The sequence below is a fragment of the Salvelinus alpinus genome, chromosome 15 (genome assembly GCF_045679555.1).
Source record: "Salvelinus alpinus chromosome 15, SLU_Salpinus.1, whole genome shotgun sequence".
Taxonomy (NCBI): domain Eukaryota; kingdom Metazoa; phylum Chordata; class Actinopteri; order Salmoniformes; family Salmonidae; genus Salvelinus; species Salvelinus alpinus.
The window spans coordinates 30,403,714-30,426,811 of NC_092100.1; the positions used below are offsets into that span (position 1 = coordinate 30,403,714).

Below are 23,098 nucleotides of genomic sequence, written 5' to 3' on the forward strand. Positions count from 1 at the left end.
TTGTTAACCTTGTAAGCTAGCTGGCTAACCAATACTTTCTTTACATAAATTGGTCTTATAGACATTTATTCTCCGTAACCTATGTAATTAAACAATTATCCACAAGAAAAAATGACCAAGGTTGCTAGCAAATAGCTACTTCTCTTCTTTTTGTTGCATACAATCATCACAAGGTACGTGAAATGTATAACTAACTATAACGCTAGCTAGCATAACACACCAGTTGGTATTTCACTTTAGATTTAGAGCAGGTTGAAAAACTAAACATATTTGTTCCATTATGTCGTTGCCACATCGACGACAAGCTCAACATTTACGATGTTGTTGTCTTTTGTTTGTCTGTCTACAAGCTCTCTTGCTACGGGTTAGCTACCTAGCCAGCAAATATTTAGCAAACGCTCTGTATCGTTACACATTCTGTGGAATAGGCGTGTTATGCAATTAACATAATATAACATATGATACCAGTAACCAGACATGTATACATTGGTTAAATTGTTTGGTTAAGAATATAATTTCTATAGTATACTATAACGTTAGATGATTACTGACAAACACTTGATTATCTTTCTCAGACTTGGGAAGAACTGGACCAGAATTTATATGGCATAATTAAATCAGACTTATCCTGGTGGGGATTTTGTCCTCCACCAATGAACACCATGTCCCCAAGGAAGAAACTTCTTGTCCCTGTCAGTAGAAGAAGAATGGCAAAAGCAGGGGATGACTTATTTCCTTTCAATCTTCTGCCGGTGGAATGCCAGCTCCATGTGCTTTCCTTCCTGAGTGAGGTTGACAAGTGCAATTCTGCACTTGTATGCTCCAGTTGGAGTTGCCTTGTGCGATCAGGGAAGCTTTGGAGAGTGGCAGACTTTTCTCGCCGTGGGGTGATCCACCTTGGACAGGAAGGACTGCTGGTGTCCAACAGAGAGTTTGAGCGTTGGAAAGCATGGGTTCAGCACTACACCCACCACCTTATATCCCGTGGGGCAAGCCTGCTCACCCTAAAAGCAAGCTTTGACCTGGGGGACCAGTGCAACAAATGGGGGGAGCTTCTCTCTGACCTCCTGGAAAATGTCCACTGCAGGGATCTCAGTCATCTGGACCTGAACTGGACGTTCACACTACTGGAACCACTGGACCTGCGGGTTGGTTCCAATTCCCACCATGACAGCATTACCAAGATCAAGATGGACCAGGTCACTAACTTTCAGGTGCTACTGGGAAAACTTTCCCACAGCTGCCCTCGGATCACCAAGATGCGCCTGCACTTTGACTGGTCTGAGACATCAGTGTCACTCCTTACTCATTTCCAGCACCTCCGTGTCCTTGAACTCAAGTACTTTTGGGTCTTCAAAGGAGTAAGCCCAAGCACTTTGCAGACCCTGACCAAGTCACTGCCCAACCTTAAGTCCTTGACATTGCATATCCTGGTGCCACTCCGAAACCTTGGCATATCTTACACGCTGGAGTCCATGTCTCTAGAGTTCCTGGATGTATCGCCTAGTCGTGGTCTGGTCTTCTCCAGTCTTAATCTGCCAGCATTACGGGAGCTAAGGGCCAAAAAGATTGTCCGTGGCATTACTTTAGACCGTCGAACCAGGCTTAGGATACAGAGCAGATGGCCCTGTCTGTACCAGGTTCTAAGAGAGGGGACCCCCAGGCTACAGGCCCTTAACAATGAGCGACTGCTTCCTGGTTGGAGAGAGCAGAGTTACAGAGAGCTGTCATCTATCCTCCAGCAGTCCTGTTATTGTCTCCAACACCTGGACAGTTGGCTCTGGTAAACAAAATGCTATTACAAGACGGAATCATAAGCTGTTGGAATTCAGTACAGCTTATCAGGAATGCAGCGTAGTTAGGCTAATCAGAGTCCATTCCAATGGTGGCTGGAACGTTTTAGCTTATTCCTTCACCATTCAATTGCACAAAATGATTGTGTATTTTATTTTTTTATTTTACCATCCATCAGACATTTTTAAATGTTTTTCTTAACTTATTTCTTAGTTTACTGAAGAAGCTGAATCAATCATAATATTTAATTGGTCCAATATTTCTCTCACACCATTGACAACTAAAAACAATACACATACTGTATATACGGATTTCATATTTCATATGCTGTTCTTGAGTGAAGGAATATAATGAGCCTTTAGATCTTCCACGATAAACATTTGCATTGATTCCTTGTGTGTGATATTGAAACAATAGTTCTCTGTTAAAATAATTGTAACAAATATACATTGAATGTTCCGAATTTTAACTAATTCCACTCAATGGAAAATTGCCTTTGTGTGAAATAACAGGTTTACTTGACATGTTGTCAGGTATTTTTGGGGGGTCACTTGTTTGTAGGGTAAACAAACACATATGTATTACTTCAAGAATAGAATTAGTGATGCTGCAGTGCCTCTCTTAACCATGAGGTCCTTATCCTTAATGTTTTTGATTGACCATGAAGATTTCTCTCAATAGGTGTAATTTGCAACTGCACTGGTAAAACATAATCTGCGCTCTCATTAATTAGTTTGTAACCAGTAATGTAGTTAGGCCTATTTATGGAGGGTATTAGATAATGACATTCCAACAAATCATTGAATTGTATCCTGACATTTCCTTTTTTGTCATTGTTTTGTTGATATAAAACTCCTTTGCTGTGATTTTACAATACAACGGATCCATTAAAGGACCCATGTAAAGTTTTTGCTGCTCTATTTAGTTAGTGGGTGTTGGGGGGGGGAAATCACTTGTCGCAGATCCAATATCCTAGAATGTTCCTTTACTTCCATTTTCATTATTTTTCTTTTTGAGGTAAAGAATGTGTGGTGAAGGGGGGCATTCCAAATAATTATGTCCTAAAATCCCCTCCCCTAGAACACACCCTCCTCACACAAACACATGCTCCTAATTTTCCCTGAATGCATAATAATCCACTGCTGGTGGGACACAGACCTGTCAGTGCACTCAGAGGTTGTTTTGGAAACGGGTAAAGAACTCTTGAGGACTCAGAGGGCTGCAGCGCCTGCTGCTGTCCCACACAGCTGGTTCTATCATTACTTAGAACCGCGAGGATCAACATAGACACCAGAGGGCCAACATGCTTTTTCTCTTGCTCTTAAAGGACATTTTTTCTTTTGAGAGGAGCTCACGCGATATAAAGTATGTATCACTTTTTGTGCCCTACACTTATTGAGAGGCGTGTGATGTTTGGATTTCAAAGCATTCCCGTTTGAGGTTCACCTAACCCAGGGTTGATGGTATGAGAGGATAACCAATGCCAGATGTGTGGGAGAACAATCTGACTGATTTCATTTGAATGAATAACGACCTCTTTCAGTATTACTCTTTGCTTGCAAAGGCAAGTTCATGCTAAGTCTATGAGCAATAACTGGTTAGCTAATCCCCATAGCAGTCTGCATGTTTATGGGAGGTCGGATAGAGACACAGAGCCAATTAAAGGCAGCTCAGTTCAGCTTCAAGTTCAGTTCCGAGTTCCAAGCTTTACCAACACAACGGGAGGTGTGAGGCTCTTCCAGAAGGACTGGACATGGCCACAGGGGTGTATATCTCAAAGTTCCTGGCCATAGCCATAGTGGTGTTGACTGTCTCATCTATTGGTGGAATAATTACAATGTTTATTGTGTATGAGAACGAAAGAATCAAGACACAACCTACAGCACCACCAACACCTAATTCCACTACTCCGTATCCAACTGGACCACCACCCAACATGAGACTCCCTGGAAACCTGATTCCAGAGAGCTATGACATTGTACTACAGCCTCACCTCTACATCGTGATGAACAACACTACCAATCAATCTCTCGTCTTCACTGGAAACTCCACTGTGTATTTTAGATGTGTGGATAACACCAAAACTATCGTCCTTCACAGTAAAGAACAGAATGTGACTGCTGTAAAGGTGACAGATCTTGACAAGGGAAAGATCATCAAAGTTGATAACACCATACTGTATAGTAATGAAAGCAACTTCTTAGAGATTGGACTAGACAGTGTTTTAGTCAAAGATGGGAACTACAGTCTCTTTACTGCATTTGAGGGGGAGCTCCTTGATGATCTGGCTGGTTTTTACATGAGTTCATACAAAAAAGGGCCAAGCACAGAGGATGACACTGAAAGGTAAGGGTTTCTTTGGTAACTGCTGAGAAACTAAAAATATCAAAGATTTGTTGTCAAACTTATATGATAGGAATGCTGTGAGATGGAAATTAGATTTGACTTGTATGAAAACCCATTTACAGGTGGTTCGGGAATGAAACGATCATCGTCGAACTTGATGAAAGGTAAGACTTGTACAAGTTTGATATGTTTGCATCATCATTTGCATTACATAACTGGATTGATCACAAACCACCACCCTAAACAGTGCTCCGGTTGGATAGAGCTTTCTCTGTCTGATAAAGGCATGATTACGTTGCCAATATACAGGTGTAGTGACTTTTTGATAATAAGGTAAGCACACTCCTGAACCTTTAAGTTTAGACTTCTTGACAGGGAGGATACGTACTTCCCCTGTATCATCATGAGGCACAACACTGTATGCCTCAACTAAAACGGAGGCACATCCAACAAAGGCCTGACATACTATGGGATAATTTGCCCCTCTGCCACCAATGTAGTAATTGAGGGGGACAGCCAGAGCAGGGCTTGAACCAGAGACCTTGCAATTACAAGGCAGACACATTGCTCTACCTACTGTGTCATTAGGTCAGACCTCTTGTTAGAGGCTGTTATATGGTTACATTTAGGAGTCTGGCAGGAAAGATAATGACTCTGTTTCATAAGTCCTCACAGGTTAGGTCAGGCAGTAGCTTATTCCTTTAATATGCAGTGCTTCCTTGCAATTAATTAGTAGTGGCCAGTACTAAGCAGCTAGAAAACAACCTGAAACCACCTCGTCATTACACCTTGACGCATATTAATATGTGATCATTTCCATGCTATAAATCAGTGACCTGCTAGTTTACAGACAACTGTGCTTGAACAGAGATCGAATACAAAGTTCCTCATGGTTTGTATTCTATTGCACTCTTTCCCTAAAAAAACATGATTTGCTTACAGATGGAATTCCAATTTCTTAAAAAAAGACCCCAAAGTGGCTTCTTCAGCGGACATGTGTACAGATGAATACAACAAATGGGACTATATTTCTTTATTTCTTGTCATATCAAATCACCCAGCAGTTGTTCAGTCCTGGCTCATATTTATATGTTCAACTTTAAAAGTGTTTATTATAAAAAAGACCCCCTGGGAGAATGTTGCACATTTTTCCTCTGTTCACTTCAGCAACAGCTTTGCTTCTCATTCCTTGAAAAGATTAGGACACTCATTTGAGACAAATTGTTACTTCGTCAGTGGCTTTACAATCACAGTCCTGTATTGCAATAAATGTCCATCGCAGTTCATACTGTAGCTGCATAGACATTGGAAGCTTGGATAATTTGAAATACTGAAAGAAGCTAATTGAATCAAAATGAACTAACAAGTAACTATTTTCTGTGTTTTATTGCTGTTGATTCACTGTTATTCAATTCCAGTTGTAATATTTATCCTATTTTTCAACAAATACTTTCCACACAGATTCATCGCTACTAGCCAAATGCAACCAACCGACGCCAGGAAAGTATTTCCTTGTTTCGATGAGCCAGCCATGAAGGCTACATTTAGAGTCTCTCTCATCCATAGGCCTGGCACGACAGCATTAGCAAATGGGAAAGTCATAGGTGAGAAGCACATTTCATACTAGGGAATGTTAAGCCACCTTCTAAAAGGCGCCTCACATTCTTATGTAGCCTTACAAAAAGGTTATACAGGAATCCTGCAGGGAAAATCCTGCATAATACAGTATATATCCTGCAGGAATAAGAAGTCCTGCAAGATATCCCATAGGATTTTTGGGGCCACTTTACTGTTGGACAATTCCTGTAGGATTCCTGCAGGTACAGTGAGCTCCAGAAGTATTGGGACAGTGACAATTTTGTTGTTTTGGTTCTGTAATGATACAATGACAATGAAATTATAAAATTACTGTGAGGTTAAAGTGCAGATTGTCAGCTTTCATTTGAGGGTATTTTCTGAAATTACAGCACTTTTTGTACGTAGTCCCCACATTTTAGGGGACCAAAAGTATTGGGACGAATTCACTTATGTGTATTAAAGTAGTAAAAAGTTAAGTATTTGGTCCCATTTTCATAGCACGCAATTACTGGTAAATAATGTATTGTGTCATTTTGGAGTCACTTTTATTGTAAATAAGAATAGAATATCTTTCTAAACAATTCTACATTAATGTGGATGCTACCATTATTACAGATAATCCTGAATGAATTGTGAATAATGATGAGTGAGATCGGTACAGACGCACGAATATCATACCCCCCAAAATATGCTAGAGGTTATCATGTCTTGAGGGTATGATAATTGTGCGTCTAACTTTCTCACTCATCATTATTCACGATTCATTCAGGTAGCATCCACATTAATGTAGAAGTGTTTAGAAATATATTCTTATTTACAATAAAAGTGTAAATGACACTCCTAAATGACACAATACATTATTTACCAATCAATTCTATTGGGCACAAAGTAATCTGAAACACAACCATAACAAACAGCAAATGCATCCATCACATTTGTAGAGTCTCAAGCTTGGTGTAGTCATTGCGTGCTATGAATATAGGACAAAATACTGAGCATTTGACTACTTTAATACACAAGTGTATTTGTGTACTTTTGGTCCCCTAAAAAGGGGAGGCCAATGTACAAAAAGTGCTGTAATTTCTAAACGATTCACCTGATGGATGAAAATGCTCTCAAATTAAAGCTGACAGTCTGCACTTTAATCGCATAGTCATTGTATCACTTCAAATCCAAAGTGCTGGAGTACAGAGCCAAAACAACAACAAAAAATTCACTTTCCCAATACTTTTGAAATTAGTCCGTCAGGAAAACAATATGCAAAAAATTTATATTCAAAAATGTAGACATACATTTATGACTTCTCATTACATTCATAATTTTAAATGCATTACTTTTTGTAAACAATAATTCACAGATTATGAGGCTAATGCATGCATATACTGTGCCTTTTCTTTTTGCTTATATTGAGTATTTACTGTAGATACTATTGTGTGACGAGTGTCAAAACAACTCTTTCCTTTCATACTATCAAAGTCTTCAAGTAATCAGTGAGTCTTTTATTTCCTTTTAGGTACAACCCTTGAGGATATCGATGGAGAGACCTGGAAAGTCACTCGCTTTCAAACGACTAAGAAAATGTCAACTTACCTCCTAGCTTTCACAGTGTCTGATTTCGATTCCATAGGATCTACACATGAAAGAGTTGACATTAAGGTATGTAGCTATAGTTGTTGAATCATAACTGTAGTAGTGCATTATATCAACAAAATGACTTGTAAAAAGGTTTGTATTTCACTAGCAACATCAAAGAAAGTTAATACGGTTGTAAATTACAAATTCTCTCTAGATTCCAGCCAAACCGCTATATACTATTTAAATGTATTCAGTTTAGACTACACTGCTGATTTTCATGGTAGAGATGTTTTTACTCACCAAATCATATTGATATGATACTAAAACTCACTTTTTTATTTTCTGTTCGGTTTGTTAAAGACATATGCTCGACCGGAGGCCATAAAAGCTGGACAGGCAAAGTATGCTGCAAGTATCACTGGAAGTATACTGGCGTTCTATGAGAGTCCTGGAGTATTCAAAATGAATTATCCTTTGAGCAAGCTAGGTATGTATGGCATGATTGCATCATAACAATGTAAAATAAGCATGGGTTAATCATAACATTGCAAGTGTTCAACAAAGATTAATTGTCATAAAATCCATCTAATCAATTTAATTCTTTACTCCATACATAACCTGTCTAAAACAATGTAAGAAGAACACTGATTATGTTGTGAAATTCAATTAAAATAACCTATTTTCAGTGGTGTAAAGTACTTAAGTAAAAATACTTTAAAGTACTACTTTTACATTTTGAGTGCTTAGCCGGACAGGAAAATTGTCCAATTCACTCACTTATCAAGAGAACGTCCTTGGTCAACCCTACTGCCTCTGATCTGGCGGACTCATAGCACACATGCTTTGTTTGTAAATTATATCTGAGTGTTGGAATGTGCTCTTGTCTATCTGTAAATAAATACAAAAAATCAAATGGTGCTGTCTGATTTGCTTAATAAAGGGGATTTTTTACTTTTTTACTTTTAATACTTAAGTATATTTTTAAAATTACATTTACTTTTGATATTTAAGTATATTTAAAATCAAATACTTTTAGACTTTTAATCAGGTAGAATTTTACTGGGTGACTTTCAACTTCTACTTGAGTCATGTTCTATTAAGTTATCTTAACCTTTACTCAAGTATGACGATAGGGTACTTTTTCCACCACTGCCTATTTTATGTCTACTTTAGATCAAATTGCTCTACCAGACTTCAGCGCAGGTGCCATGGAGAATTGGGGCTTGGTAACATATCGTGAGACAGCTCTGCTATATGAGGAAGGGGTGTCCTCCACATCAAACAAAGAATGGATTGCCACAGTTATTGCACATGAGCTTGCCCATCAGGTACGAAAACTCAAAATGACTATTTCAAAATGTAATATACGTTACCGGGCAAAGGTTTTAGAACACCTACTCATTCAAGGGTTTTTCTTTATTTTTACTATTTTCTGCATTGTATAATAATAGTGAAGACATCAAAACTATGAAATAACACACATAAATAACCCATATGGAATCATGTAGTAACCAAAAAAGTGTGAAACAAATCAAAATCTATTTTATATTTGAGATTCTTCAAAGTAGCCACCCTTTGCCTTGATGACAGCTTTGCACACTTTTGGCATTCTTTCAACCAGCTTCATGAGGTAGTCACCTGGAATGCATTTCAATTAACAGGTGTGCCTTGTTAAAAGTTAATTTGTGGAATTTCTTTCCTTCTTCATGCGTTTGAGCCAATCAGTTGTTTTGTGACAAGGAAGGGTGGTATACAGAATATAGCCCTATTTGGTAAAAGACCAAGTCCATATAATGGCAAGAACAGCTCAAATAAGCAAAGAGAAACGACAGTCCATCATTACTTTAAGACAAGAAGGTCAGTCAATACGGAAAATGTCTTCAAGTGCAGTCGCAAAAACCAGTGCTATGATGAAACTAGCTTTCATGAGGACCGCCACAGGAATGGAAGACCCAGAGTTACCGCTGCTGCAGAGGATAAGTTCATTAGAGTTACCAGCCTCAGAAATTGCAGCCTAAATAAATGCTTCACAGAGTTCACATCTCAACATCAACTGTTCAGGAGGAGACTGTGTGAATCAGGCCTCCATGGTCGAATTGCTGCAAAGAAACCACTTCTTAAGGACACCAATAAGAAGAAGAGACTTGCTTGGGCCAAGAAAGACGAGCAATGGACATTAGACTGGTGGAAATTTGTCCTTTGGTCTGGAGTCCAAATTGGAGAATTTTGTTTCCAACCGCCGTGTCTTTGTGAGACGTGATGTCGGTGAATGGATGATCTCTGCATGTATATTTCCCACCGTAAAGCATGGAGGAGGTGGTGTGGGGGTGCTTTGCTGGTGATGCTGTCTGAGATTTATTTAGAATTCAAGGCACACTTAACCAGCATGGCTACCACAGCAATCTGCAGCGATACACCATCCCATCTGATTTGGGCTTAGTGGGACTATCATTTGTTTTTCAACAGGACCATGACCCAACACACCTCCAGGCTGTGTAAGGGCTATTTTACCAAGGAGAGTGATGGAGTGCTCCATCATTCAATCAATCATATTTATAAAGCCCTTTTTAAATCAGCCGATGTCACAAAGTGCTATACAGAAACCCAGCCTAAAACCCCACACAGCAAGCAATGCAGGTGTAGAAGCACGATCAGATGACTTGTCCTCCCCAATCCCTCGACCTCAACCAAATTGAGATGGTTTGGGATGAGTCGGACCGCAGAGTGAAGGAAAAGCTCAGCATATGTGGGAACTCCTTCAAGACTGTTGGAAAAGAATTCCAGGTAAAGCTGGTTGAGAGAATGCCAGCTGTCAAGGCAAAGCATGGCTTCTTTGACGAATGTAAAATCTAAAATACTACATGATTCCATAGTTTTGATGTCTTCACTATTATTCTACAATGTAGAAAATAGTCCAAATATAGAAAAACACTTGAATGAGTAGGTGTTCTAAAACTTTTGACCGGTAGTGTATGTATTAATGTAAAGTGAACTACAATTAACTAAAAACATGATCTTGCATTGTTGTGGCATTCACTGTAACAGTACCGAAATGTGTTGTTTTCAGTGGTTTGGAAACCTGGTGACAATGAAATGGTGGAATGACCTGTGGCTGAATGAGGGATTTGCAACATATATATCCTATATGGGAGTGGATCATATTGAGCCAACATGGAACATAGTATGTCCCTAATAACTTATTAATAACTGTATTTTTTTCTGCTTCTGTTACATCAGATCGCAAATTGTAGTAATACTTCTAAGAGGCTTCTTTTCATTTGGTCTCTGATTGTTTTGTTTTTCCAGAAAGATCTGATTGTTCTAAATGACATCCAGACTGTATTTCAAGTGGATTCATTGGCCTCCTCCCATCCTCTGAGCTCTAAAGAGGATGATGTTCAAACTTCTAGTGACATCACTCAGCTTTTTGATTCCATCACCTACAGCAAGGTCTGGTTGTCACAGAGCCCCATGGGGGAAGAGAGATGATATCAAAAATGTTTATTTTTAACATTGTACAGGAATTTTCTATATAGTGACAGAATGAGTTGATGTAATGTATGAATATTAACATATCTTCACTTTTCAGGGGGCAGCTGTGCTGAGAATGCTGGCAGATTATCTGGACGAGAGGGTCTTTCTGAATGGCCTGAGAGTACGTGCAAATATGACTTTGTCCATTAATGTGTAGGTTGGCTTATTGTCAGTGTGTGGAACATCTATGTTGTATATTTACAATTTTCCACATGGATGTATCAAAACTAATGGGAACTTTTTGTGTAAGTGTGTGTAAATATTATTGTTTCAAAATGTTTCAGAAATATCTTCAGGCTTTCCAGTACAGTAATACTGTACACAAGGACCTGTGGGAATATTTACAAGAGGTAAAAGCTGATAGTTTTGCTAGGCATATCAACACAAAACTAGTATATGTAATTATGTTCTTTCAAGCATGTAAAACTTATAGAATGCTTTAGGGGCATGAATACATTGTATAAAATGCTAATGACAAAAACGTTCTAGGCGGTGGACGAGGACAGCAGCCACATTAAAGTTGCTGAAGTCATGGACACTTGGACAAAGCAAATGGGTTACCCAGTCATCACCATCAACACCACCAATGGGGCAGTTTCTCAAGAACATTTCTTCCAAAATCAAACATCTGACTATGAGTAAGTCCTGCACTATGTCAAGAAACATCACAGAGAGAGAAAACAAATATAACAGGTTTCCTGAACCACTGATTGTCCCCCTAGAATTAGATGCCCATATGGCTGACTTTGTGAAACCCTGTGCTTGGTCCGTCCCCCACAGCAGGTGGGGAGTTCAAACCCAGGCTACTCCACCTCTTGTTCTCTAAGCAATGGATTGTTGCTATAGTACTCTGACAGACATTTCCACTCAACAGTTTTAGAGTAACACTTTAATTGAAATATAAACCATAACAGCATCATACTATTATCATGAATATGACATAATGAATGTCATTTTTCATACATCAGAAACAGTGATGAGATATGTTGACATAACAGCTTATGTTGCTTACTCACCGAAAAATTGTTGCTAAAATTGTTAGTTGTAACATGTCATAACCATTTCCAATACATGCAAAATGGCACTGCCTTGACTTTCAGTTATGACATGTTTATGACAATATTATAACACTGTTATCATTTCAAATGAAGTGTTGCTATAGTATATTATTCCAGTTTTAATTGGATTACATTGTAATGAATTAGGCCAACAATTAAGTATTTTATTAGCATATTTGAATATAGCTGTAGGTCATAATATTATGCCCATATATTTTTTAACTTTTTCTCTTTCATTAGTTTTGAATGGCATGTTCCAATCAGAGTGATGAAGGAAGGTGAACCAATAAAAATAGCTACACTGGATAAAAAAGGTCAAGGTAAGGAGTATTTAATTGAATATACATGTACAATTGTTAATATTTGTCTTAGTATCACTTTGAGTAACCTCGTCCCCAGGCTAATTGAGAGAGATGATCTGATGAGCTATATTATGTACAGTAATTATCCATTACAGATAGACTGAACATGGCAAATATACTGTATAATGTATGATAATAGCAAACCCAACTAATTAAATGGTGCTAGTCATTAGTTCTGTCAATAAAAACCTAATTAAGGCATATTGTAACTCTCATGTTCTGAATTTGCTAAACAGTGCTGCCAGATTTCCTGTCTGAAGATGGCAAGTGGGTGCTTGCCAACATAAACTGTATGGGATATTTCAGAGTCAACTATGATCCAGTGAATTGGGATAGACTGCTCTCTCAGCTGGAAATGAATATTCACGTAAGTCTTCCTCATTTGTGTGGAACAGTATTGTCCATACAGTCCAAGTCAGACACGAAACAGAGCACATTATATATTGCACGTGCTTAGAAAACTGTGCCTGTGCATTATCAAAGCAGCCTGTTGATCCAAAATAAACAATGTAGCATATTCTAAGAAGACTAGGTAATGTTTTGTTATGGTAAGAAATATTTGGAGAGAATGTGCTGGACAAGGTTTTTGTGAGTACATTCTTCAAATCAAATGTACTTGTCATGTTAAGTTTACAGCAGGTTTAAAAGATGCAGGAAAATGCCTTGTGTGCTAACTCCCTCAAAATTGCAGTACAGCCAATCCCCCCCCCTCAGTTGGGGTCTCAATTTACTGTTGAATAGTAGATTGTGCAACAGCAATTTTTCTCTTGCTATGTCAGTCGCTGACAATCACTGAATTAGCCGCGTCGGCTAACAATTTTTTAATTAGTTCAGATAGCTGGTTAGACTAATTTACCAGAAGTAATCATGGCCGAATATTGACCGGTCACGCAGGGCACGTGTCTGGGGCCCTAACCTCCAGGGGGCCTCCATTGATTTTGTTAGGCACTCTCACTCAGATATCATTAACATGGCATAATCATGGCAAAATGTGTAGAATTGCAGGAAATCTGCTTCAAAGCTGATTTTTTTTTCTTCTCCACCCCATGGCAAAATAAGTAGGGCAGGAAATTAGATGGTGGGGGGCAACCAAATCTCGCTTAGGGCCCCCAAAAGGCTAGAGCCGGCCCTGTATACACAATAGGTTATGCAGTATAGATAATGATTGTGCTATGTCAAGTATGACTGTGTTTCATAGGCGAAATTGCCACGGGAATGGGGGGTGAAATGCCCCCCCTCCCCCACAATATTCAGAACAGGTCAATTCTTCCCCCCCAATAATTTATTTAAAAAATATTTACAAAAATATTTTTTTTGTAGCATTTGAATACGTCATAAGCAATGGCAAAATGTGTAGAATTGCAGGAAATTATCTTTAAAGTAGCTGCCCAGTGTTTCCAGATTTCTATGAAATATGACCTATAATTAATTACAATATGAGTGAAATAGTTTTCCTTCCAAGAAATCATTATTAAGTATGTTAAAATGCAGATTTTCTGTGTTGGAATGGTGTAGGCGTACCCCAACAACAGAATGGTGCGGGCAATACCGGCCCTAAAAAATATTAATGTAAGTAGACCACTGATTAGCCAGCTCATCCTCCTCAGGAGGGTGACATCATCCTCTATGAGGAAATAGCAAGCATTTTTTTTTGTTTTCACTGGACAATTACTTAACCCCATGGCTTTAAAACTGCAACATTTTATCTCAGCCTCATGACAAAATGTATAGAGTAGCATTATAAAACTGCAGATTGTTCTATCTGCCCCATGGCAAAATTTGTTGAAATGCTGGACGTTTTCATTAGAAATCAGTAATTCCTTTTTTGGTGAGGTTGTGGGGCTTTCCACTTATATTATTTTCAAAATACCCCTCCATATACCCCTCAAAATACCCCTTGAGAGGCATAGTAAGTAATGTCAAACTGTGTAGAATTGCAGGAAATGCATTTTAAAATGTCAACAACATTCTGGGGGAGGACTACCCCCCGGGACCCCCTGTTTATTGTTCACCCCCCCAATATCTACACTGCAATTATATTTACAGATATAAAGTGGGTTGTGTCTTGGTCACGCAGTTGAATAAATAGTATATAATAGAATAGCAGCATTGACTGTGGGTTGCTAGTGTCTGTCTTTTTATGGATGGTTGTGTGTGTGTGGAGAGTCGGTGCAAATGGTCACTAAGGCTCAGGTCTGTGCAGGAGACAGCTAGGGTTAGCTGTTCAGCAGTCTGATGGCCTGGTGGTAGAAGCTGTCTCAAAGCCTGTTGGTCCAAGACCCAATGCTCCGATACTGCTTGCCAGATGGTAACAGAGTGAGCAGTCCGTGGCTCGGGTGACTGGAGTCCTTGACGATTTTCCGGGCCTTCTTCAAACACAACCTTGTGTCGATGTCCTAGAGGGCAGGGAGCTTGCCCCCAGTGATATATTGGCCCGTCCGCACCACCCTCTGTAGAGCCTTGTGGTTGAGGGCTGTGCAGTTGCCATACCAGGCGGTGATGCAGTCGGTCAAGATTCTCTTGATGGTGCAGCTGTAGAACTTATTGACGATCTGAGGACCCATGCTGAATTTCTTCAGTCGCCTGAGGTTGAAGAGGCGCTGTTGCGACTTTTTCACCTCGGTGTTGGACCATGTCAGGTCCTCTGTGATGTGCACACCAATGAAATTGAAGCTTTTGACCTTCTACACTACTGTCCCGTCAACGTCAATAGGGATGTGGTCCCTCTCCTCATTCCTGTAATCCACGATCAGCTCCTTCATTTTGCTGATGTTGAGGGAAAGTCTGTTTTCCTAGCATCACTTTGACAGGGCTCGAACCTCCTCCCTGTAGGCTGTCTCGTCGCCGCCGGCGATCAGGCCCACCACTGTCGTGTCATCAGCAAACTTAATGATGGTGTTGGAGTCATGCGCGGCCACGCAGTCATGGGTGTACAGGGAGTACAGGAGAGGGCTGAGCAACCCCCAGGGGACCCTTGTGTTAAGAGTCAGTGTGGCGGAGGTGTTGTTGCCTACCCTCAACACCTGGGGGCGGCCTGTCAGGAAGTCCAGCATTCAGTTGCAGAAGGAGGTGTTCATACCCAGCGCCTTGAGCTAAGTGACGAGTTTGGAGGGGAATATGTTGTTGAAAGCTGAGCTGTAGTCAATGAACAGCATTCTCACATAGGTATTCCTCTTGTCCAGGTGGTATAGGGCAGTGTGCAGAGCAATGGTGATTGCGTCATCCCTGGATCTGTTGGGTCGGTATGCAAAGTGTTATGGGTCTAGGGTGTCAGGTAAGGTCGAGCTGATGTGGTCCCTGACCAGCCTCTCAAAGCACTTCATTAAGACAGAAGTGAGTGCTACATGGCGATAGTCATTTACCTCTGTTTGCTTGGGTAGGAGGGACAGTGGTGAGTACATTGAAAAATGCTAGACACCTGGCATGCATCAGATAATTCGAACCCCTCACCACAGATCACAGACCATGGAGCATGACCCTTAATAAGTCAAATAAGACAATATGCTAGCTCACTTGTGCAGTTTGCTTTAAAGACGCTCTCCAGCTTTGAACTTTTCCAGTTGAAAAACAATATAACAAGTATAAATACAGTAATATACAGTACACACATGACAAAATATATGTTTTGAGTAAAGTAGTATTTTTTAAACACAACTGTAAACTTCAAGCAGTAGGACATGATGGTCTGACGTGACGTCATCGGCCTCCCCCTTCCTTACGGGAACAATAGAGGAGTACGAGCGGGGGGAAAAGGAAAGGCCCATCTTTTGCCATGTCGTACCTGGACCATCTATTGAGATGTGCCTTTTGTTAAGTAAATCAGGTGTTAAATGAGGTGAAAAGGGAGTAGGACTTTAATAATTAAAACTCATTTGATTTATTCTCAGGAAATTCCAATCATCAACCGGGGACAGCTTATTGATGATGCATTCAACTTGGCAAGGTAATCTCATCTAAGACTGATACATTCATGGACTTCCTTCAAAATGTACACTCTGATAAACATTTTTTACACATCACAATGATTGCATTTTCATGGCTTGAGACCATGAGACCTTCATGGCTTGAGACCCGGAAATCATACTTTCTTGGTGTAATTAATATCCTCTTTGGACGGCTAAGGTCTTCTTATATTATGTATTTTATTTATTTATCAAGGGCCAAACATATCAGTGTGACACTGGCTTTGAGAACTACCAAGTACCTCTGGAATGACACAGAGTACATACCATGGGAATCAGCACTGAGAAACCTGGACTATTTCATTCTCATGTTTGATCGCTCCGAGGTCTATGGTCCAATGCAGGTCAGTCATCAAATAAAGATACTGTACATTAAAGTGCCTTTTTATCATAGCAAACTGTATTCCTACAAATGTAAATGACAAATATGAGTGTAATACAGTATTTTTTCCTATGCTATTTCCAGGCATACTTAAGAAAGCAAGTTGGTGGCCTTTATCAACATTTTGAAAATTTCACCATGTTTTCTACGGTCCCAGAGAAGCATTCTGCACAGTGAGAAACATATTTTCGTTGGATATTGCAACCCTCTGAACACATCCTCTCTTTAAGCATGTTATTAACATGTCATTATTCGTTCCCAGGTACAACCAGATTAACGCCATTTCAGTCGCATGCAGCAATGACATTCCAGAGTGCCAAGAAATGGCAAAAATGCTCTTTGACAACTGGATGACAAACAAAACCAGCAATCGGTATGGAATTAGGTTTCATCAAGCCAACACAGCCAGATGCATGCTAGTTCCTGCTGTACTTATAACTGCATTTCACAGTTGAATGGGGTTGTCATATCATTCATAAAACAACACATAACCTGAAATATGCATGAGATTAATTCAATAACCTAATACCAAAATGTTATATGCAATTTTGGATATATTGAGTGTATTGATCCTTTTAACTGTAATGACCAGATTCTGTTTCTCTCTTTGATTGTCCTCACTGCCACAGTATACACCCTAACCTGAAGGCCACCATCTACTGCCAAGCTATAGCTGCTGGGGGAGAGAAGGAATGGGAATTTGCTTGGGGCAAGTTTGAGAATGCCACCACAGCCACAGAGAAAGACAAACTAAGATATGCCCTCTCATGCACAAGGAAGATCTGGCTCCTGAACAGGTTAGATTGATTTCCGTCTGTACCACCGTTTTCGGGATATAAAATTTAGTTGCTGTGCAAAGACCATTTATTTGGCATTTTCTTCTCATCTTGCAGATACCTTGAGTACACTTTGAACCCTGACAAGATAAGAAAAATGGATGCCGTTTCTACCATCAGCTACATAGCCAGAAATGTGGCAGGACAAGCAATAGCGTGGAATTTTGTACGCGCTAAATGGAACTACATCAGCTTGGAGTATGTTTTTTCTGTTGTTAAGTACTGTATATAGCAAGGCCTAATGTTAAGACAAACAAGCCAGAGGACCAAGTTCCTTTCTAACTGAAATAACGGAACCATGACTTATTAGCAATTATTTTGTATGGTATCTCATAAAGTGTAAAAATCACCTGAATAAACCTCAAGCAATATACCAATAAGAAAGGTGTAGACCGGCCAAACAAGTCAGGTACAAAGGTCTCCTTGGCCAATCAGAGGAAATCACCTCTAATTTATTTGTTTGGAGTTGCCAGTAAGTGGGCAGGAGCCCATTTCCTGTTTCTGTAGCGTGAGGCAGCTTAATGTACACACCCTGGACAGGACGCTAGTCTATCGCAGAGTGCCAAGCAGAGACGCATCAGGTCCCATTTTTACAATATTTGGTGTAATTCTGGAAGGGATTGAACTCAATCTTCCAATCTCAGGGTCGGACACTAACCACAAGGCCACTGAGTTTCCAGGCAGTCATCTAAATTGGCTTCCATCAAACTGCTTGCTGAGCAAACATGCTCATCTCACCCCTCTCCTCCGCTCTCCTCCTCAGGTACGAAGAAGGAATCATGTCACTTGGCAACCTGATTGATGGAGTGACGCAGAGATTTTCCACTGACTTTGAGCTTGAAGAGGTGAGCGTCTCCCTATTGGTAACAGGCAAGGCCCACAACGCTATCTGAGTCACAAACCTCTCCTCCGCCTTGAATGCATTCATTTTTAATGTCTGGGGATGAGAGACTAGGTTCAGCTGGTGGGAGTTGAGTTTTGAGTAATTACTGGTTTCCGCCCTAATTCAAACTTTTCCCTGATTGTTATTGTGCAGCTGTGGCAGTTCCTGACCGACCATGATGTAGAAGAACTGCATTTGGCAACCAGGGCCCTAGAGCAAGCCACTGAGAGAACTGAGGCCAACATTAAATGGGTGAAGGAAAACAAGCAGACTGTTTTGGAGTGGTTTAAAAATGAGTCAAGGCGAGAGCAGCTGAACTGAGCTGATAGGATGAGAACCAGATGGACCAGAGTGCCATGATTTTGAACACACCCTGTATTTGACTTGAGTCTTAGGGTGTATTAATTAGTCAGATTTTTCAACGGAAACCGTTTACTGTTTACTCTAAGAAGCAAATTGAAGCAAAAGTAATCAAACGTGGAGGGACCTACCTGAATTTGTCCAATACAAACAGCAATGTTTTTTTTTGCAACAGATCAAATGTTTTGCAACAGAATCCAACTAATGAATACATCCTTGATTTAATTTCAGTTAGATCTGAAAACAGGTTTTATACAATCAACATGCAATATAATCCTAAAATAAATGTATATTTCAATGTTTTTGTCACTTGTAATTCAAAAAGAGGAGAAATTCTAATCAATTTTATTTAAACAAGTAACATTCCACCATTTGTTGTTTGAGACAATATTGTTTACACTGACAGTCACACCCAAAGAAAGCGCTTTCTCAGGTTGACAACTACAATTATTTTGTTAAACGACTATCAAACAACATGAAACTATAGCAGTAAAATGTCTAACTGTATGTATTTGTAAAAATATGTATTATGTGTCAAAGCATATTTTTATTTACATTTTAGTCATTTAGCAGACACTCTTATCCAGAGCAACTTACAGTAGTACTGAGTGCATACATTTTCATTTTAAAATATATATTTTAAAAAATTTAACTAATTGATTGAAGTTAGATTGGTAAAAGGACTAGATTGAAAACGGCTATTGTGTTTTTGATCTATTTTGGAGGACGCATGATTTCAAATCACCTACAATAGTTGACTTATTCTACTGTAGCCTAGATCTAAGTGGCTACTTCATACATTTACACATGCAGATATTCTGATTAGCAGGCAACGTTTACTACTCTACTAGTCAAAGCTATAACTCCATCCTTGCATGATCACACTTACCCAAGTGATGGTTTACATTTTGGATGACACATCATTAGAACAACAACACCATCAAATAAATTGCCATTAGCTTTATTACAAAGTTATTACAAGGTTAGCCTTATACATGTGATTTGTACCCTTCTACAGACAATGATGCATTTTCAATAGAGCGATTAGTAGAGGGGGTAAAGCATGTATGATGATTACCAAAGAGAGTCTTTACACCCCTATATCAAAGGTACCCTGCAATACCAAGATTTGTCAGCGTCTTGTAGAGTCTATATTACATGCAGAATAAAAAACAACATTAAAAATTAAACGTCTCTCTTCCTCTTCTGTGTGCATATGCTGCACAAGCAACGTTGGAGGCTGTGCAATTATATTCATCTCCCCAATCATCCTAAAATTGAAATGGCAGTCAAATAGGGGTGATAGGGGCCAAACATTGAAATGGGGTGTCATAAAAGATATACAGTACAGAGAAAAAGCTATAATTTATGTTCAGTGACTAGACTAGATCAGGGATGGGCAACTTTGATGGGGACCACAAAAAATCTGAACTCATGAGGGCCCGCAGTTGCTCGCGGGTCTGCGTACCCACATCTACCCCGCTTCTCCTTCTTGGCCCTCCTCTTAACAGAGGAGAGAATTGTTTTTAGGTTTTAGAGTACATTTTGTGCAATTCTACACATTTTGCAATAGGGTGTAGAGAATGTTGCAATTTCAAAACAAGTTTGATATACACTACTGGTCAAAAGTTTTAGAACACCTACTCATTCAAGGGTTTTTCTTTATTTTTTACTATTTTCTACATAATAGTGTAGACATCGAAACTATAATACCAATAGGGCTATCTTCTGAATTTCCCCTACCTTGTCACAACACAACTGATTGGCTCAAACAAATTAAGAAGGAAAGAAATTCCACAAATTAACTTTTAAGAAGGCACACCTGTTAATTGAAATGCATTCCAGGTGATTACCTCATGAAGCTGGTTGAGAGAATGCCAAGAGTGTGCAAAGCTGTCATCAAGGAAAAGGGTGGCTATTTGAAAAATCTAAAATATATTTTGATTTGTTTAACACTTTTTTGGTTACTACATGTTTCCATAGGTGTTATTTCATGGTTTGGATGTCTTCACTATTATTATACAATGTAGAAAATAGTAAAAATAAAGAAAAACCCTTGAATGAGTAGGTATTCTAAAACTTTTGACCAGTAGTGTAATTCTACACATTTTGCCATGGGACAGAGAGGAAAATTATTTGTTTTACAGCAAATTTCCTGCAATTCTACACATTTTGCCATAGGGTGGAGAGAAATGCAGTTTTTAATATGATATCTGAGTGAGACTGACTAACAAATCTATGGGTGACCCCCGGGCCAGTAATTCGACCATGATAGTTTAGAAGCCAGTTATCTAAACTTAACTTACAATCTAAAAAATGTTAGCTGACATGGACAAATTAACTGACTATCAGTGACTGACATAAGCGGAAAAACTGCTGATGTACAACCAACTATTCTAAATCACAACAGTCAATTGAAAAAAATTATTTCATCCAAGAGCCCATGGGCCGCCAGTTGCCACCCCCGCTGTAGATCATATCTGTGCTGTAGATACAATTTGACATGTTTTCCCAAAGATAACAAGGTGAAAAATAAACGTACATTGATTACCTAAATTATTCCCTATGTGATTACTGTAAACAAGGACTAAATATGTGTGGAAAGCAAATAAATTGTGCTTCAGAAATCCCCTGCTCCTCTTACCCATCCCTCCTCATCTGCTTCCACGCCCTGTCCCTCCAACTTCATTGCTGACATCTGATTTGTTGGCCATTATTTTGTCTGTCCACGATGCTCCTGCCTTTTCGTCGCCTGCAAAATTGCACTTGGTCACTGTGCCTCCATCGACTATGGCCAAGGAAACTGAAAGGGCAGAAGACAACTAAGTACACAATGCTGTTAGTACTAAGAGCTTGGAAATTCCACAGTGACAGAGTGGTGCTGAGACTCAGATTATTCACTTCAAAATGTATGCTAAACAAAAGACAATGACAACTCTGTGGACAAGGACAACTTTTAACAACATGCACAGAAAATCTTACAAACTCATTTACTTGAAGAACAGTGCAGATGCAAAGTAACAGAATGAAGTCACAAACAGCACAAACTGTCATTTTGTTACCAAACTTTGCATCTGTACTGTTCTTGAAGTAAATGCGTTTATGTAAGTTTTCTATTCATTGGAATCATTTAGGTAAGCAATGTACGTTTTATTTTTCAACTGTCATTTCGTTACCAACCTTTGCATCTGCATGGAAATTGTTCAAATAAGTCCTTGTGCATATTTGGTTTGTTTAACTTTGGAAACATTGGTTTTTGTTTGACATCTATTTTAAAGTGAAAATCTGAGTTCTCTACTTTTCAAAGGAACATCAAACTTACAAATTAATAGGCAATCAAAGCTCATCACTAAGCTAAGGACCCTAGGACTAAACACCTCCCTCTGCAACTGGATGTTGGACTTCCTGACGGGCCGCCCCCAGGTGGTAAGGGTAGGTAACAACACATCTGCCACGCTGATCCTCAACAAAGCCTATTCCCCCTCCGGAGACTGAAAAGATTTGGAATGGGTCCTCAGATCCTCAAAAGGTTCTACAGCTGCAACATCGAGAGCATCCTGACTGGTTGCATCACTGCCTGGTATGGCAACTGCTCGGCCTCTGACCGCAAGGCACTACAGAGGGTAGTGCGTACGGCCCAGTACATCCCTGGGACCAAGCTTCCTGCCATCCAGGACCCCTATACCAGGCGGTGTCAGAGGAAGGCCCTAAAAATTGTCAGACTCCAGCCACCCTAGTCATAGACTGTTCTCTCTGCCACCGCACGGCAAGCGGTACCGGAGCGCCAAGTCTAGTTCCAAAAGGCTTCTTAACAGCTTCTACCCCCAAGCCATAAGACTCCTGAACAGCTAATCAAATGGCTACCCAGACCCTTCTTTTATGCTGCTGCTACTCTCTGTTTATTATCTATACATAGTCACTTTAACTCTACCTACATGTACAGTTGAAGTCAGAAGTTTACATACACTTAGGTTGGAGTCATTAAAACTTGTTTTTCAAACACCACAAATTTCTTGTTAACAAACTATAGTTTTGTCAAGTCGGTTAGGACATCTACTTTGTGCATGACACAAGTAATTTTCCCAACAATTGTTTACAGACAGATTATTTATCTTATAATTCACTGTATCACAATTATAGTGGGTCAGAAGTTTACATACACTAAGTTGACTGTGCCTTTAATCAGCTTGGAAAATTCCAGAAAGTGATGTCATGGCTTTAGCTTCTGATAGGCTAATTGACATAATTTGAGTCAGTTGGAGGTGTACCTGTGGATGCATTCCAAGGCCTACCTTCAAACTCAGTGCCTCTTTGCCTGACATCATGGGAAAATCCAAAGAAATCAGCCAAGACAAACAATAGTACGCAAGTATAAACACCATGGGACCACGCAGCTGTCATACCGCTCAGAAAGGAGACGCGTTCTGT

General features: G+C 39.6%; 1 protein-coding gene across 1 annotated transcript; it reads left to right on the top strand.

The window, feature by feature from the left end:
- Positions 1–33: 33 nt before the first annotated feature.
- LOC139539909 (aminopeptidase N-like) lies at positions 34–19,860 on the top strand. The gene is made up of 22 exons (XM_071343295.1): positions 34–173; positions 576–4,140; positions 4,263–4,304; positions 5,602–5,744; positions 7,232–7,374; positions 7,654–7,780; positions 8,467–8,621; positions 10,361–10,474; positions 10,600–10,743; positions 10,883–10,948; positions 11,112–11,177; positions 11,317–11,465; positions 12,126–12,205; positions 12,484–12,614; positions 16,135–16,190; positions 16,406–16,553; positions 16,676–16,764; positions 16,854–16,964; positions 17,221–17,388; positions 17,485–17,625; positions 18,191–18,272; positions 18,464–19,860. Exons 2-22 carry the CDS (start codon positions 3,548–3,550, stop codon positions 18,629–18,631), a joined length of 2,916 nt encoding a protein of 971 aa, XP_071199396.1. The 5' UTR covers positions 34–173; positions 576–3,547; the 3' UTR covers positions 18,632–19,860.
- Positions 19,861–23,098: the final 3,238 nt, after the last annotated feature.